This window comes from Aedes albopictus, chromosome 1, assembly GCF_035046485.1.
Source record: "Aedes albopictus strain Foshan chromosome 1, AalbF5, whole genome shotgun sequence".
Lineage (NCBI taxonomy): Eukaryota > Metazoa > Arthropoda > Insecta > Diptera > Culicidae > Aedes > Aedes albopictus.
This window is the reverse complement of record NC_085136.1, coordinates 146,186,836-146,203,881: the sequence shown is the minus strand read 5'-3', so window position 1 is coordinate 146,203,881 and position 17,046 is coordinate 146,186,836. Positions and strand designations below refer to the sequence as shown.

General features: G+C 39.1%; 1 protein-coding gene across 1 annotated transcript in view; it reads left to right on the top strand.

Moving 5' to 3' along the window:
* The window catches only part of LOC109413806 (uncharacterized), a 36,929-nt gene that overhangs the window by 17,545 nt on the left and 2,338 nt on the right, over window positions 1-17,046 (top strand). Inside the window, exon 3 of the mRNA XM_019687543.3 lies at window positions 9,658-10,877. Within this exon, the coding sequence (XP_019543088.3) occupies window positions 9,658-10,877 (1,220 nt within the window). The remainder of the gene's footprint in view (window positions 1-9,657; window positions 10,878-17,046) is intronic.

Sequence of the window (17,046 nt, the reverse complement as noted above, 5' to 3'; positions counted from 1 at the left end):
CATTGATTCACTATACGCATACGCATCACCTCGTCGGCTTTGTGTTTAATAATCGGGATGTTATTTAGTGATGCTGCAGGGGGATGCAGCTTAATCTTTTCCATTTCCACATTGCGTCTGTATCGCGTGCATCTCCTCGCGGCTATATCGCCGCAGCCTCATGTGGATTTGATATAAGCGCCGCATGCAGATTTTCTGACCACCAGGTCGCTCATAGTGGTGCGGTCATACTTTGGCAACTTGATGGAAAAGAAGAAGACAAACGCGTTTCGCGGATTTATCTTGCAAGGCACAATATAACTATTTGTAGACGACGCATGACGCATGTATGGACCAAACCCATGTCAACACACTGGAACAGCATCTATTGCAAAGGCAGCAATACACCGATCTTCCAGTACAACAACTACGGGAAAAATCAGCATTGATCAACCATTGCATCACCCACCAACACCGGTTCAACATTAGCAATCCCACTATCGTCGATATAACGCACAAGAAGCAAACTCTGCAAGTGTTGGAAATGTGCCAGATCGCCACTACATCCAACACGGTCAACCATCGGACAGACACCGATAATCTAAGCTGTGCGTACGCACATTTACTCTCCTCTATCAAAACCCGAAGAGAGGAGAGTTTTGAAGGGACTTCGGGGGATTTAGAGATGTTTTAGAGGAGTTTTTGGCATTTCAAGGCGTACCGGGTGGCTTTAGGGATTTACAGGTTATTTGGGCTTGGTTTCCGGAGGATGCGAGATGCTCTCAAGGAAGTTTCAGCGATGTTTAGGAGAGGTTTCAGAAGGCATTTCATGATGTTTCATGGGGATTGGAAGTGGTTTTTACAGGTTTTAGGTTTTAAGATTTTCAAAAAGGTTCCAGAGATGTTTTAGTGAGGTTTCAAGGCGTTTTTGGGGGTTTCACGGTTGTTTCGGAGAGAATTCCAGAGTGGTTTCAAGGCATTTCAGATGGTTGCGGAGACATTTGGAAAGTACCTGAAACCACCTGAATACCATACCTCTGAACCATCCATGACACCCCCTGAAATACTCTTGAGATCTCATGAAAACTCCCTGAAACGTTCCGGAACTCTCTTTAATGCTCCTGAAACTCTTTGCAACCAAACTTCTTGGAACACCCTTGAAACGCTTGTGAAACCACCTGATGTTGGAAACACCCTGGAATGTTCCTGGAGCGCCCTGAATCACTGTCATAACCCACCCCCTAATGTACCTTAAAAGCATCCCTGGAACATTCCCTCAACGCCGCTGAGGCCTACTCAAACTGCCTGGCAGTGCGTAAAATTTTCGAGCAGACGCGCTGAAGTGCACCGGGCGGCAATTTTCATTCACTTGCCTGCATATTCATAGTCAGGTGCTCGATACTCGTTTGTCAACTGAATGAAAATCAATGAATATTTGTAAACAAGAGACAAAGTGTAAAATTGTTGATAAAATATTAACGTTTCGATTACATTTGATGATGCTTTACACAGATCTTGTGCCATTTGATTGTCGTGGAGTGTTTTCGGTGGGAATCGATGCTATAAACTTAGGTAATAATGCTATGTTTCTCGATCGGCTTCATATTCAATGACCACGAAATGACTGACTGTGTGAAGAGGAAGAGCGAAAATGAAAATGTTATTTTTTTTAATGTTTAGTACAGAAACAATAAAAACGTGCAGTTTCCAGTCAACATTTTGCACCCTACTGCCTGTAACACTTCCCGAGCAAAAGAGAATAACAACAGCATAACAAAATGCGTTATTTTGGCAAAATAACTGCATAATGGAATTAGTAATTTTCATGTTATTAACATAACATATTGAGTTATAAACTTGGCTGTTATAAGCGGCAAAATAACAAGTCACATAATAAAAATTTGTTCCTGAAAAATCAATTTAATAACGTGCTTTGTTAGTGGCAATAACGACTTAATAACAGTGAATTGGGAAATATTTCAATAACAAATTTTGATATTAAAGAGTTATTGATAACATTCCGAAAGCAAAATTAGGGTAAAAACTAACTTTTTTTACTCATTTTTGGGTAATTATTTTAAGTGTGTTATTCTATTTTTAGAAAATAATAGGTCACATAAAAAAAAATTTCGAATTCATTATAAAACTTACAAACATGGACGGGATTTGAACCTCCAATCCTGCTATCGTGAATTTTCAGTCGCCTTTACCAATGAGGCTATCACAGCACTTGCAGTGAGGGACGATAGAAGCTTTACTGGTTCTACGTATTGCCAGTTTCCCTATTTCCCCATTTCATGTTTGCCAGTCGCAGGACAAAAATAGACAGAGATTTGAATGCAAGATCAAACAATGAACCTCTCTCTCTTACCAACAGCGCTATCGCGGTGCGCAGACATGTGCACTGTAACACTAATAACAGTGGTGGCGTTCGCAGGGCCCGTCGTCGGCTGTTTCGGAACAAAGAGAATGACGAAAAAGTTGCTAGTCGACTATTTATGATTGAGCTTCGTCATGGGGTGCATTTTGGCGGCGACAAAGATTCTTTCCAGACGGAGATGATTTTTTTTATTTTTTGTTTTGTTCGCGTTGTGAGAACGGCGATTATACACGTACCTACGTGAGCGAAGGTAAAAGGTAATTATATCATATGCCGATATGATTACTTCTGCAGATGCTGTTTAGTTTTATTCTGTTTTAGATTTTTTTTAGTAATGAAAAAGATATTTATGGCATAACGTCAAACAATATATGATCGAATAATAATAGATCGAAAGAAAAAAGTTATAATAGACAAATGCAATCATCAATTGAGCAGAATTGTCTGTATAGTTGACATTTTTATTGATTAGAATTATTTAGTAGGTACCATATTTGCTATCTCCACTCTCACTAACATTCATTACTTCGTAATACATAGTCTGTTCGGTACTTTTTGAAGTTATAATTAGAGGTTAGAATAGCAGTACTGTTAAAATGACATATAAATTCAACTAAGTTTACTCAATTTTGAGATAAAAAAAAACTCATTTGCAGATGTATCACTTTTTGAAGCTAAAATTTTACTTAACCTATAAGAATTGGGAATCGTAGAAAAGTGATAGGAATTTGGCACCGTAACGGGACTGGGATATTGAAAGAAGGAAATTAATACAAAGATAAACATATCAATAGCTATCCCAAGTAACAATTTTAATTCTATTTGGTTTTATTTGTTTTTATGATAGTTTTATCGGAACATTGCATATTCTAGTTGATCTTATCGGAGTCTCAGCTGAGCACAACTATTCTTCGTCAATATGTGGTTTTAAAAACACCTCCAAGAATACTTGAGGTTCAGTTCATAAAACCATAAACACAACAAGAACTGTTAAACTTATTTTCAGTTTTATAAGGTTCTTGTAGTTATCTTCAATCATCCGTTCTTGATCAAGAGTAACTGTTCTCGCATAAGAACAGTTTGGTACATGAAAAATACAAGAAAAAACTCAAGCATCAGATTTTGATTCTCATCGTTCCATTATTGCTGCCAATCAAGAACACCTACCCGGAAACCCAACCGCAACGCGGTGCAGTGCCAAGTTCCTCCGGTTGCAGCATTCGAAATGAGGTGGGTATGGTCATCTAGGACGTCGTTTCCCGTGCAATCGGGGTTCCAATCATCGATCTTCAAAATCAACAACTACTTACCTGTTGGAAGTGCTGACCGGAGGAATGAGGCACTGCACCGCATCAAGGCCGGTTATCGAAAAAGGTCTGCCTGGTTGGCAACGGCAACGGGCTGATAAATAAATTCATCGGACGAGATTCACAAAATCCACCGCGGTGCGATAATTTATTGTTTGTTTACAATTTGGCGTACATGTTTTATGACGTTCTTGGCGGAGTTTGCATAAACCTATATCAAGAACGTTATAAACCTGAGTACGCTTGAGTAATACTTCTTACCCTTGCATAAGATGAAATAAATTTAAGGCGTTCTGGATGGAGGCCAACCAGGCTGCATTGAGAACGTTATAAATCCTAGTATTCTTGAGTTATGCTTTTAGCTCTGGCATGAGTTGAAAGAAATTTAAGACGATCTTATGGTGATGTTGATTAAAACCATCGATGATGGACCGACCACCGGCCTAGATTTCAATGGAAGCCATGTTGAGAAAACTCATGAGCAATGTTCGCATGACCAGGAATAATATTTTTAAATATTTTATTAGTGCGTTATAATGGAAGCGCGTTGCAATTTTTAGAAGTATCTTGCAACATATATACGATGAATTTCGCTTGGCATTTGGCATCCTTGTTACACCACGGAAATATTTCCAATTTGTGTAATAAATTAACCCCGATCACAATAATGTCTCATTTTCATTGTGTTTTTAATTTCAATTTAATTCACCAAACTTTTCTGTCGACATAAAAGCTGCATCAGCAACGATACTAACAAATTTATTATCGTTTTATCGTGCACTTGAAGAATTCTACAAGGAGAGAGCAATTCGCCTTGAGGACAACTTGGGAAGTACAACAAGTTTTAAGAGAAATTTAAAAACAACTCTCCAAGAGCATCTTAGGATGGGCCTCTTTGGTCTTATGGCGGGTTTATGGCTGAGTTGATGTCGTGTTGCAGAGCAATTTGGTTTATGCATGGTTTTATAGAACAGGTGTTGAAGAATACTTCAAAAGCATTATAAAATTAATTTTGTTACTTGGGTATGATGCTATATTTACCCAAAACTCAAATTATAGCAATGAATAAAATAAAAAATGCGGAAGAGTCTGATGAAATTTCTAGAAGTAGCAATGCCTTTATTTTTAACGTCATAATATGAAACAGCAGACAATAAAATAAAGAAGGTAAACTATGTAATGGTTATATCTGCGATAAATTTTCTCCGATTTTGACAATATTGATCTCATTTGATCCAGATTTATTTTTTCCATCAAAAACAAATCCGACTGAACCGATCTGGTCATCGTGAGTTAAGAAAAAACCCGAATTGCCATACACGTGGAATTTTCCATAGACCAGCTGCAATTGGCTTCTTTAGTGGTGTTGAGATAATTCCATATTCACAATCTACATGCCAAACTGAGCCAAAATCCAAATTTTAATGAACTTTGGTGCCCGGGAACCTATTTAAAAATCGATTTAAAGTTTGTATGGAAGCAATTTGTCGAATCACCCCTCGTCGCATTTCGTATTGGGCGGAGCTGTCAAGCAGTTGCCCAGCTGTCAAAAGGTGATTTCAAAAAATCTTTTTGTAATTGAATTTAGGTATCAAAATAAAGTTTTAAAAATCTGAAAAAAATCATACTGGCTTAAAAAAAGGTGCTCTTTTGAATAAAATCAAAAAATCAATACATTATTCTTCATTTAAAAACCCAATTGGTGATTGGTACAAATTAAGTACCTTACCAAGAAAAAAAATGTTAAATTTAAATTTATACGTTCAATATGTAGTCCGTCCAAAGTCTTACACCGTACATCAAACCGTTTTTAATTAGATTTTGTTTTAGATTTTATAAAGGCATTTTAAAATCTTCTCCTGTGTGGTAGGGATAGGATTTTTCAAAACACCATCGTTCTTCTTCTTCTTCATGCACCATCGAATCACCAATAGCATATCTGCCCAGCCTAGGCCCAAAGTATTGACTTCAAAGTAATCATTACGAAGCATAAATGTCAATTTCTTGATTTTGCTTTGGCTGACCAAGCCAAGGTTGACCGTAGCATTTTCATGATTCAAATCTCAATTTGTTCATCGAGCACATGTTCTGTTGTGCTGCACGTGGATGTCAAAGCGTTTTCAACAGTGTAATTACGAAGCATGTTTCACGAGAGACCTCCTCCTCCTCTTCTTGGCGTAACGTCCTCACTGGGACAAAGCCTGCTTCTCAGCTTAGTGTTCTATGAGCACTTCCACAGTTATTAACTGAGAGCTTCCTCTGCCAATGACCATTTTGCATGTGTATATCGTGTGGCAGGCACGAAGATACTCTATGCCCAAGGAAGTCAAGGAAATTTCCTTTACGAAAAGATCCTGGACCGACCGGGAATCGAACCCGTCACCCTCAGCATGGTCATGCTGAATACCCGTGCGTTTACCGCCTCGGCTATATGGGCCCACGAGAGACCATATCTTTTCAATACGCTAACTGCAACAACGCCGATATTAGAATAGAGGAGCTTAGAAGCAAAGGGGTGTAAGTTACAAAAACCCACTTTCGAGTAAATGAGCTTTGCAGTTTTTCACCAGTTTTTTCATCCCATTCAAAATGTATGGAGTTTCAATATCAACCCAATTTTCTCTGATTTACTGTAATTTTTCTAATCATCATAAAAATAATCTTTAAAAAGTTCCTGTGAGCTTGAAATCTGAAGATTTTTTGTAATGTTCAGCTCAAACTCGACAAAACGGTCACTTACACCTCTTTTCATCTGGGCCCCTCAATAGCATAAGGATATGTTCCAGAAATTTTGGACTTTTGGGAATACCGCGTAACCCAATCGTTCTATTCGCATAACCAATCAATAAAAAAAAACAAAGATTTCTTATTCAAACGAGTCGAAGTTCACTTAAATCGGTTCAAAGTTGAAAAAATATGGGTACTTTTCAGTTTTGAGGGTAGTCGGATACGCTTCCGGCATTCTACGCAATGAAAAATAAGCAAAACTGCAGCCCCTCAACAGCAATTGAATGTTTTTTTTTTTCAATTACATAGAATAAAGCTGTTTCCTTATAAGCATTTTCTGATCTTTTACCTGCTATCCATCGACCTTTTGCTCTACAAGCAATGAAAAAAACGAATACATAATCAAATTTCTCATTTTTTGTAATATAGCTAAAAATTAAAACTATTTCATATTCTGATATAATTATGTTATTTTTGCAACTGATTATTTTGTTCAGTTGCAAAAATAACAAAGTTATAACAGAGTTTGTTCTGATTTATTTGTAACAAAACTAGTTACAAAAGATTATAATATATTTTGTTATAATTTAGTTTGAAAAAGTTTGAAACAGTCCATGTCATAACAAAATTATAACATTATTTGTTAGTTATATCACTTTAAGATATAATTATGATATATTATTGTTATGTTCATCTAGTCGGGTATGGCCTCCACTTTAGCATCCTATTCTACATCATATATGACTTCGTGATGGCTGAGAATTCTATATATTTAGACCAACATGTGAGAATGCGAACTTCAGTTTCTCTCTTCCCTAATAGGTGTATTTTCAACTGTTCATGTACCTATCTTTCATAGGTAGATCCGACTTCATCCTCTGGAACGACAGGGAAAACATGTGAAATACAAAATATTTCTGAAAAATCCCATTCAAAACCATCTACAATTTTGGATTCAGCTGTCTGTATTAGCTTCGTTCAAACAAGTTTACTCCATAAGTTTGACATTTTTATCATTGAAATTCACATGTCAAAGGCGGAATCTGGAACGTCCCTTTGAAAACCTTAAAAACCTTCAATATCGTCTGCTATGTTCTCGTTTAGATGTATGCAGGGTACTGCGCCACTTGGGCAGTGGCTGGTATTTTGGGTACTTTTCAGCTACAACTCAGTCAATTTCAGAAATTAAGCAAAACCTCGCGCCCCTGCTGGGCGGTTTTGTTTTGTACACATTACAGCACCTCCATGTCACGTAATATACCACACCTCTTATCAAATGTGATACCGTAAGCGTACCATACTTTGCGCACCTAGGGCCTAACTTTGCGCACTTTTCAAAAAATCGTTAAACAGTTTTTCTGGTGCATTATGCAAACTTTTTCCCACGGAATACTAGCTGGTGTTATGGGGCATGCACTTTGTCTCAGTTTGGATGTAATGATAAATGGAAGAGGAAGACAAATTGATGAGTGAATATGCAGTTGCTTTCCCTCAAATGCTGTAAATAACGTTGTAGAATGACGTAGGTTTTGTTTCAAAATTTGTTTTAGTTTAGATAGCAATACCATAAAGTATTTGTGCACTCTCAATAATACAATAATAACCAAACTTGTTCCACAACAGAATGTATTATTGAAATGTTATTTAAGGGCTGTATACCAATTGCTTGGTCATAACAAAATAAGATTGTCCAACAAAACATGTTATGGAAACGTAATGCCTCGATAATTCAATAATAACAAAACAAGATATAAAAACAGGTTTTGTGATTTCGTAGTTATTAATTTGATATTCCCCTCTGCTCGGGTTATCAAGCCTTATAAGCCGTATGAAACCAGGGATGCCATATATAAAGATTTATCTATATTATACAGGTTTTTGAACATCCGTATACATTTCATTGTATATGGAACACAGATTTTTTACCTAGAGGGACTATTTGATTTTTGTATGAGATACAGATTTTTTACACAAATTTTGTATGGGATACAGATTTTTCTAAAAATCATCTGGTATCCCTGTCTAAAACAATCATGAAAGACCATAAAAATCCCCTGGAACGCCCCTCGAACCCCCTGAAACCCTATAGAGCGCTTTTGAAGCCCCCTGAGGCTCCTTAATACCCCTGAAACCGCGCTGAAACACCCCTAAAATTTCCTGAAATTTCGTGGAACGCTTCTGCAACCTCCTTAACCACCATTATGAAGTATTTTTTTTATGCAACTCAGTATCATAACTTATATTTTATATAACTCATTTTAGTATCGTAATGGCCAACTTTTCCGAACTGGTTCATTATGCAACTGAAATGAGTTGCATAATGAAAAATAGTTGCATAATGTTCATAATGCAACTCATTTGAGTTGCATTATGAACATTATGCAACGCAAATGAGTTGCATTATGAAAAAATCATTGCATAAAACTTTGTATGGAACTCATACAAAGTGGAACTCGGCAAGCCTCGTTGGATAAATGTACGACTCGTGCTGAAAAAATCAACTTTTTGCAACTCGTTACATAAATATCTATTATTTTCTATGGAGCATTTGCAATTTGCTATGGTCGCAATAACCTTTTGCCTATCCTGTACTTTAACAACTTAAGCCACATTATGAGTTGGAATTTTATGCGGATGCAAAAGATCAAACTGAATTCCAAGCGCCAACCCACGGCGATTTCAGGAATGCACAAAAAAGACTGTTTAAACTAAAAAGATGACCGTAGGATTATACTTCTGATTTAAAATACATTTGTTATTGCTTAAAGCAGGTTTGCATGCTAGTGAAGCACTAGTGATGAAACAATTAATTCTTGAAAATTGACAGGCAAATGACTCTCCGATATTATACATCGAGGCAACCTCATCCCCATATCTTTAGCGGTAATAAGTAGTGAAATTAAACTTCTCTTAGACTGAGAGTTTTTCTGATAGGTTCTGATAGTTAAATATCTAACACAACCCAACAAACATTTTTGCTGTACAAGAGTTGCACAAACCACTCTTAAGCAAACTTTAGCTTAAAAAACTTGTTCAACTAGTTCTGTTTCTTGGGAAGCGAATATATGTACATGGACAGTGTTCGCGTAAAAGTTGCTCAACCTATTCATTAGATTCTCAAATCGTAGGATTCATAAAAAACTCATTCATCAAAAAATATCAGCGCAACATTCCTTGGTCAGCTTTCATTATCAACAGTAGTGCACGTTATTTTGTTTAATTACAAATGGCCGCTTGGCTATCGCATTGAACGTGATCTTCCAGATGATGGCCGGTCCGATGGCACATTGACTCCGTGCAGCCCTGAGCCAGGGGACAAGTCCGAATTCGTAGCTGGTTTGCTGAACATTTTCGAAGCGGTGCTAAATCGGGAGAAGGAAGGCGAACGTCAAAACAACGCAGCTGATGCAAATGGCCATGCAAATGACGTGATAAGTCCTTATTGGACACAGGTAAACGAGCTAGATAGCGGCTGTAACTCGCGGTTATCGCACAACAAACAACTTGAACGCTCGAAACCCCGTGGAAAGCACATACTGGTGCAAAAACATTTACTCGAAGTTAGTTTGTGTCGTGTAGTGATAACATTCGAACGTCGATTTACAGCATTCTTACTCGTAGCCTCGCTTGAAGAAGCGCTACGCAGTCGAAAGTTGGTGCTAAACAGGCGGAAAACGTATCTTACCATAATGAACCAAGAGTGCCACAGTTCAGCGAGCGCTTTGCGCGAATCCGTCGAGATTGATAAGTACTTCCAATTTCTCGACAGTAATCGGGATATGATTAATTTATTAGCGATACATCGTCGTCGACGGCGCAAAGGTGAACTCATAAACCCGGAGCTGCAGAGCAACTCATCGAACGAGATCAGCTGTAGCAGTTCCACTAGTGGAGTAGTCTCGGATTGTGGGGCGTCACTGGACGAGAACATCTACCAGCAAATATGGACCTGTAAAACCGAAGGCACGGAACCTGTTTATGAATCTCCTCAGGAAAACATTTACGAATCCATCCGAATAGAACCCGCACGAGATGAACACGAGTGGGAAGTGGTGGATGACTTTGCCTTCTCCAAGTCTACTCGGCGCTCGTTGAGTCAACAGCCTCCTCCTGTCCCAAATCGCAACATTCGTCATCCCTTGGATCGGTACAAAAATGTTTGCATCCTGTACAGCCCAGCCGAACCAAAGACCAATAGGATATTTTATGATTATCGTCGTGATTACATTTTCGACTATCGCAAAAGTGATGACTCAGAAGATTCTAGTGCGTCATCGTGCATCGATGACGACGAAGAGCTCGATTTCAGTGAAAGTGGTGCCGAATCGGAAGATTGTGACGGCGGTGAAATAGGGGAGGGGAAAAGAATCTCGCAGTCACGTGGAGTTCCCGAGAAGAACAGCTGCTATTCCATTCCGGACTGCGTCCAGTATTGGAAGTTTATGCTTCTGAACGTCAACTACAACGATGACGAGGAGGATGTGGTGAGTGGGAACGTTTCAAAACCGTAGCACACAGATAACACTAATCGCACGTCGTCGTTGATACCACGCGTGTGTACTAACAACATAACATGCATGCCGCGTTCGTTAGGTGCTGGGCTTTTATTGAATTCCAATGCGGAACGGCCATAAATTATGGTGAATTTTTTACATTCATGGAAACATTCAATGAAGCTGAGAACATGTGTGGTATGGTGTTTCACAAATCTCGTTGCAAGTTTTTTTTCTCTCTCTCTCGCTACGTGATTTATGGATGTTCCCTTTAACGACTGTTGGAAGTGATTGGGAAATGCCCTTCACCGGTTTTATTTACGTTTTAGTGCACTACAACTGTGCGAACGTTTAATTAGTATTATTGACTATGTATGGTTTCGACTCAGTAAAAATGTATTTTTTTGTGACGGCATTACATTTACTTAGATAAATTAGTGTTGAGCATCGATTTTTTCTAACGTTTAAGGTTGAAGGATTCGTCATTGATATTATCGTCATCATTGAAATTTTGAAAGCAGTTCAAAGCACAAATGTTCGTTATGAAAATGTATTCACTATGTTCCAGATGGAGAATGGAATGCAGTGAATACATTTTTATTGTAAACATAGGGTATCGCGCCACTTGGGCGGTGGCTTCTATATTCGTCTGTTTTCCACTATAACTCAGTCAATTTTGAACCAATTGACTTGAAATGTTGTACACGGGTAGATATACCTATCTCACCACATTCCAAAAGTTGTGTCAATTGGTTCAAATTTGACTGAGTTATAGTGGAAAACAGACGAATATAGAAGCTACCGCCCAAGTGGTGCGATTCCCTATATGCTTTGGAGCAGAAATCTGCTTTCAAAATTTCAATGACGAATCCTTCAACCTTAAGTATATCTTTTTAGAAATCGCTCCTATGATTCCTCATGAAATTTCTCCCGGAGTTACTTCTGACCCGTCATCAAGAAATTATCGTGAGCTTTCGTCTGGAGCTTCTCCTTGGTTGTTTCTTTAAAAAAAAAAAAAGCTCGCAGGATTTCTCCTGAAGTTCCACTTGCGATTCCCTTCGTGGTTTCTTCCGGAATTCATCTTGGAAGATTCTTCCCGGAATTTCCACGAGCTTTTCTCGAAATACACTGGAACCTTTTTTAATGCCATGGACTGGGGCTGCACAAGTTGGAACAGGACAGAAAAAGTGGGAAATTTGTGCATTAAATTAAATCAGCACTTTAAATTCGGTTTCTTAATTATCGAAAAAATGTTGCCCCTGGGTGATCGAGATGGCACCAATAAGGTTTCCTGGGATTCTTTGGGGGGCTCCAAGGGAAAAGGCTTTAATCAAAATTTCAGCGAGTTTAAGGTACGCTTAAGGGAGAGTCAGGGAGAATTCAGGGAGATGAACTTTGTTTTATAAGGTTTCAAAGCCCTTCCAGAGGCATTTTTAGGTGTTTAAGGGACGGAAACCCCCAGCAATGCTCCTGAATCCACCTGAGACTCTCTGGAACGCCCTTTAACTCCCTGGAATGCCCTAACACTCCAATAATCCCTGGAAATCCTCTTGAAATCCCTGAAACGTATCTGGGACTACCTGGAATTCGCAGAGCCTTCTGAGATATCTTGATATGCCCTTGAGACTCTCTGACCACCTTGAAATTCCCTGGAACTTCTTGAAATTCCATAAAATTCCCTTCGCACAGAAAAACAGACGTTTACTTACAGCGTTTTCCTTGATAATGGATAATTCAAATATTCTGTAGTTCGCAAATCACACCCCAGGTAACAGTTTGATGCTGTACAAACGTTTTATCAACAATTTTGAAGCAGTCTTCATTTGAACAAAAGTTGAGCACAAGAGGTACAATTCAGTTCCAAAACATCTTATTTGGGTGATTTTTTCAACTTTTAGCTGAAATAAGGTTCATTGAAAGGCTGATTTTAGGCTTAATAAGCGCTCAACCAGTAATCAATATAGATTATTTTTTGTGTAAAAAACAAAAATAAAACACTTTCATAAGCTAATTTTTACCATTTTCTGCTTTGTATTTCCAGAAGAGATGTTTAGGATTGTATAAATTAATCTATGGGGAAAATGGGAATTGAATTCTGACCTCCTGATTTTTAGTCACTTTCCTTTCCTTAGTTCTTGTGCCTACCACACACAATTGCATTCGTCTTTTTGGAAACGAAAGCATTACTTTTTGTGTTCGAATAATGAAAAAAATAAGTTTACTCCAACCTGTATTGAGGCTGACGATGCGATGTGCATTCTACGAAAACTTGTTTCGGTCAGCTGCCAAAGATTATTTGATTAAGGTTGAACAGAAAAAACCCAGATTAATCCACCTAGTGGTGATAGTGCCTTTCTCGTCGAACATGAACTCATGATCTTTTTTTGGTTGGGATACGACTGGGATGATTTTGCTTCACAATGTTGGCTTCAGCCTTTTGGGGGAATCGAAAACATTAGTTTATGATTTTTTCCGACGTTCCGGTCCGTATGGGGACTTTTCAAGGGTTCAATCGGTCAAGGTTTCCTAGTCAAGATGGCCTCGATTAACATAAAAATGTCACACGGAAGTTTTGGTATTTATTGAGTCCGTTCGGTTTAAAACCGTCGTGATGCGGACAATCTCCTACCTATCGGACGGTCTAGAATTCGGTCCCTGTTTTTGGAATCTTCGACTATTGCTTTGTTTAGCTAGTTTCTGTGCATGGGCCATCATTCCGAAGCATGATATTTCCGTCGACGTAATGCGAACTGTTCCTGAATCCTGAGAATACCTTATTTAGAAAAGCAATAATTTTAATAAAATTGGGAAACTTAATAATTGAACATATTCCGACGTTACGTTAAACGTATAGACAGAGCTGAAAAATATCAGAGTTTTCAGTTGACTGCCTGAGCACCTTCACTATCACTGAAGACCGATCAACATCAAGACGATTATTACAAGCTAGGATATAACGTCTTTCACAATCACAGATGACTTTACGGTCTTCGACATAGTTTTTTCTTCACACTTTAGGCCATACTTTATTATCATAGGTTTCAAAATTCATGTAAAATTTGACAAAAAATGCAAGCAAGTGAAATTGCCCATCGAAATCCCATAAAAACATTCCCAGTAGTTTTAGACGCAAAAGAGGATTGAAAAAGCTTTGATGCGATAATTTTCATTTTCTCATATAACGTTGACCTATCCTACTGTATATTTTTACACCTCAGTGATTTGATGAGATTGCTTTAGTACAGAAAAAAAGACATATCAATTGTAACATATTGCTATTATATTCATCGTTACAAAAAAATAATCGCCAAATGCTAATCAGGTTGCGTTTCACAAGCCGCTGCTGGCTTGATGTTGGTAGTGAGTAGACGTCAAACGAGCAAAAACGATTAATATTTGATTCAACCGTTGAAAACAAGGACGATGGAGAGCAGTCCTGCAAAATATCAGTGTCAGTGCCTGTTTTTCAGCCGAAAATGAATGACTGCGGCGGTCATTTTCAGTTCCTCGATGGAGAACTGACAGAGTCCGAGAGCTCCATTCATGAGCAACCCAACAAGGTCAATTCCCAATCATTCACACACTACTCATGTTGACAGGCCATTCGTCTCAAGCGGTGGCTTCTGAGAGTGAGTGCCCTATACAATACCACGGGTGAAAACACTCAAATACAGAAAATTGAATGGAAATTTAGCCCGGTCAGCTCTCGCTTTCAGCACGCTGCATGTGAGTGTGAGTACCTATTTCATTTCGCTCCCGTGTTGCTGATCGGAAAGCAACATTGACAGGAAAAACAAAACGAAGAAATTGAAAAAAGCAAAATATCGCTATCATAAAGGCCTGTCGAAAAATTGCAGTACTGCTACTCACTCTCCAATGGAGAGTGAGTAGAGTAAGACGTCTGTATGTATGTGGCCTTAGTTCAGTCAAGATTTTGTTCTCTTACACATATTTATCGCTTGCATTGACTTTGTTCATTTTTGTAGTTCCTGCGAAGCACCCTACGAAGCACCCTACGAAGCACCCAATGCTGGTTTTGCATCACTATCGGTAGCCTCTAATGTGGTCTGAGCCTATTTTTTTGATAATCGTTCCTCATGGTTTAAAAAAGACCGCGGTTGGATGTGTCGTATGCTTCCGGCTGGACACCCTAGATCGGTCCCGGAACACTATCGGTAGCCTTTATAAAGATCTTCGTTGTGGTCTGAGCCTATTTTCTGGCTAATCGACCATCACGTTATTCAAAAAGTCGCTGTTTAATGTGCCGCAGGCATGGGTTTTGATCTCTACTACATTTGACCACTTCCTGCGGGACACCTGGAACCGGTTCCGGAATTCTATCGGTTGTTCCAAATTTGATCTGAAACTATTTTCTTTTATTAACCGTTTATCAGGTTGCCTGAAGAGCTTGCGATTTGATGCGTCGCATGTAAGGTTTTGGTTAACTTTTGTACTTGGGTACTTCCGGCGTGACATCTGGAACCGGTTCTGCAACACTACCGGTTCCGATATGGTCTGAGAATGTTTTCCTGCCTACTGTTCATCAGGCTATCGAAAAAGCCGCTGTTTGATGTATCGCATGCATGGGTTTGGTTTACTTTCATATTTGGCCACTTCCGGCGTAACACCCAGAACCGGTTCCGGCATACTACCGGTTCAGATATTGTCTGAGAATGTTTTCCTACCTACTGTTTATAAGGTTATCGAAAAATCCGCTGTTTGATGTGTCGCATGTATGGGTTTGATTCACTTTCATATTTGGCCACTTCCGGCAGGTCACCCGGAACCGGTTCCGGAACACTACCGGTTCATATATGGTCCGAGAATATTTTCCTACCTACTGTTCATCAGGCTATCGAAAAAGCCGCTGTTTCATGTATCGCAAGCATGGGTTTGGTTCACTTTCATATTTAGCCACTTCCGGCGGAACACCCAGAACCGGTTCCAGAATACTACCGGTTCAAATATGGTCTGAGAATGTTTTCCTGCCTACTGTTTATCAGGTTATCGAAAAATCCGCTGTTTGATGTGTCGCATGTATGGGTTTGGTTCACTTTCATATTTGGCCACTTCCGGCGGGTCACCCGGAACCGGTTCCGGAACACTACCGGTTCAGATATGGTCCGAGACTATTTTCCTGTTTACCATTCATCATGTTTTCGAAAGTGCCGCGGTTTGATGTGTCGCATGAATGGGTTTGTATCGTTTTCATATCTGGCCACTTCCTGGGGTACCGATCCGGAACACCTAAATGGCCATAACTCCGGAACGGCTGGACCGATTCGAACCATTTTCAATAGGAAACAATGGGACCAGATTCCGCGTCGAATGAACCGTTGGTCATTAAAATCGGTTGAGGTTTACTGCCAAAAAGTGATGTGAGTTTTTTTGTACACACACATACACACACACACATACATACACACACATACACACACACATACATACACACACACACACATCACCTCAATTCGTCGAGCTGAGTTGATTGGTATATGTGACACGACCCTCCGGGCCTTCTATCAAAAAGTCATTTTTGGAGTGAACATATAGCCTTTCCAGTACACTTAGTGTACGAGAAAGGCAAAACGTTTCTGTATGTTGGTTTATGTTTTGAAGCTGGTTACACAGATGAATAATATTCCATTTAACTTGATATTCTGCCATACATGTATTGCTGATTAAAGAGGTTGAACATGCCATACTTCAGATCAATATTCAGCCGCCATTCTGTTCAGCCATTGACACCATTGACCATCCAAAGTTCAGCTATTACTCTCACTGTTCAGCTTAAATTGTTACTTGGGTCGTTCATGGCACCCGAATCGTTTTTGCTCCTTTTTTTAGCGGTTTGCGAAATAGTGTCATTAGTATTTTGCGATTATGTTTTTGTGACGATGATTTTAATCACAATTTGTGCCAAGTAGAGCGTCTTTTTATTTGTGGCTTAAGAAATCCCCCTGAATCACCTTTAAATCATCGTAAGAATCCTCTGAATCCTCTTGAGACCACCTAAAATGCATCTGAGACCTCCTGAGCCCACTGAGATGCCCTGATTTGTCTTGAGCCCCCTGAGACCCTCTGGATCTCCCTAAAATCCCATAATATCTCCCTGTAACATCACAGAAACCCCTCTGAATCCTCCTAAAGACCACGCCCT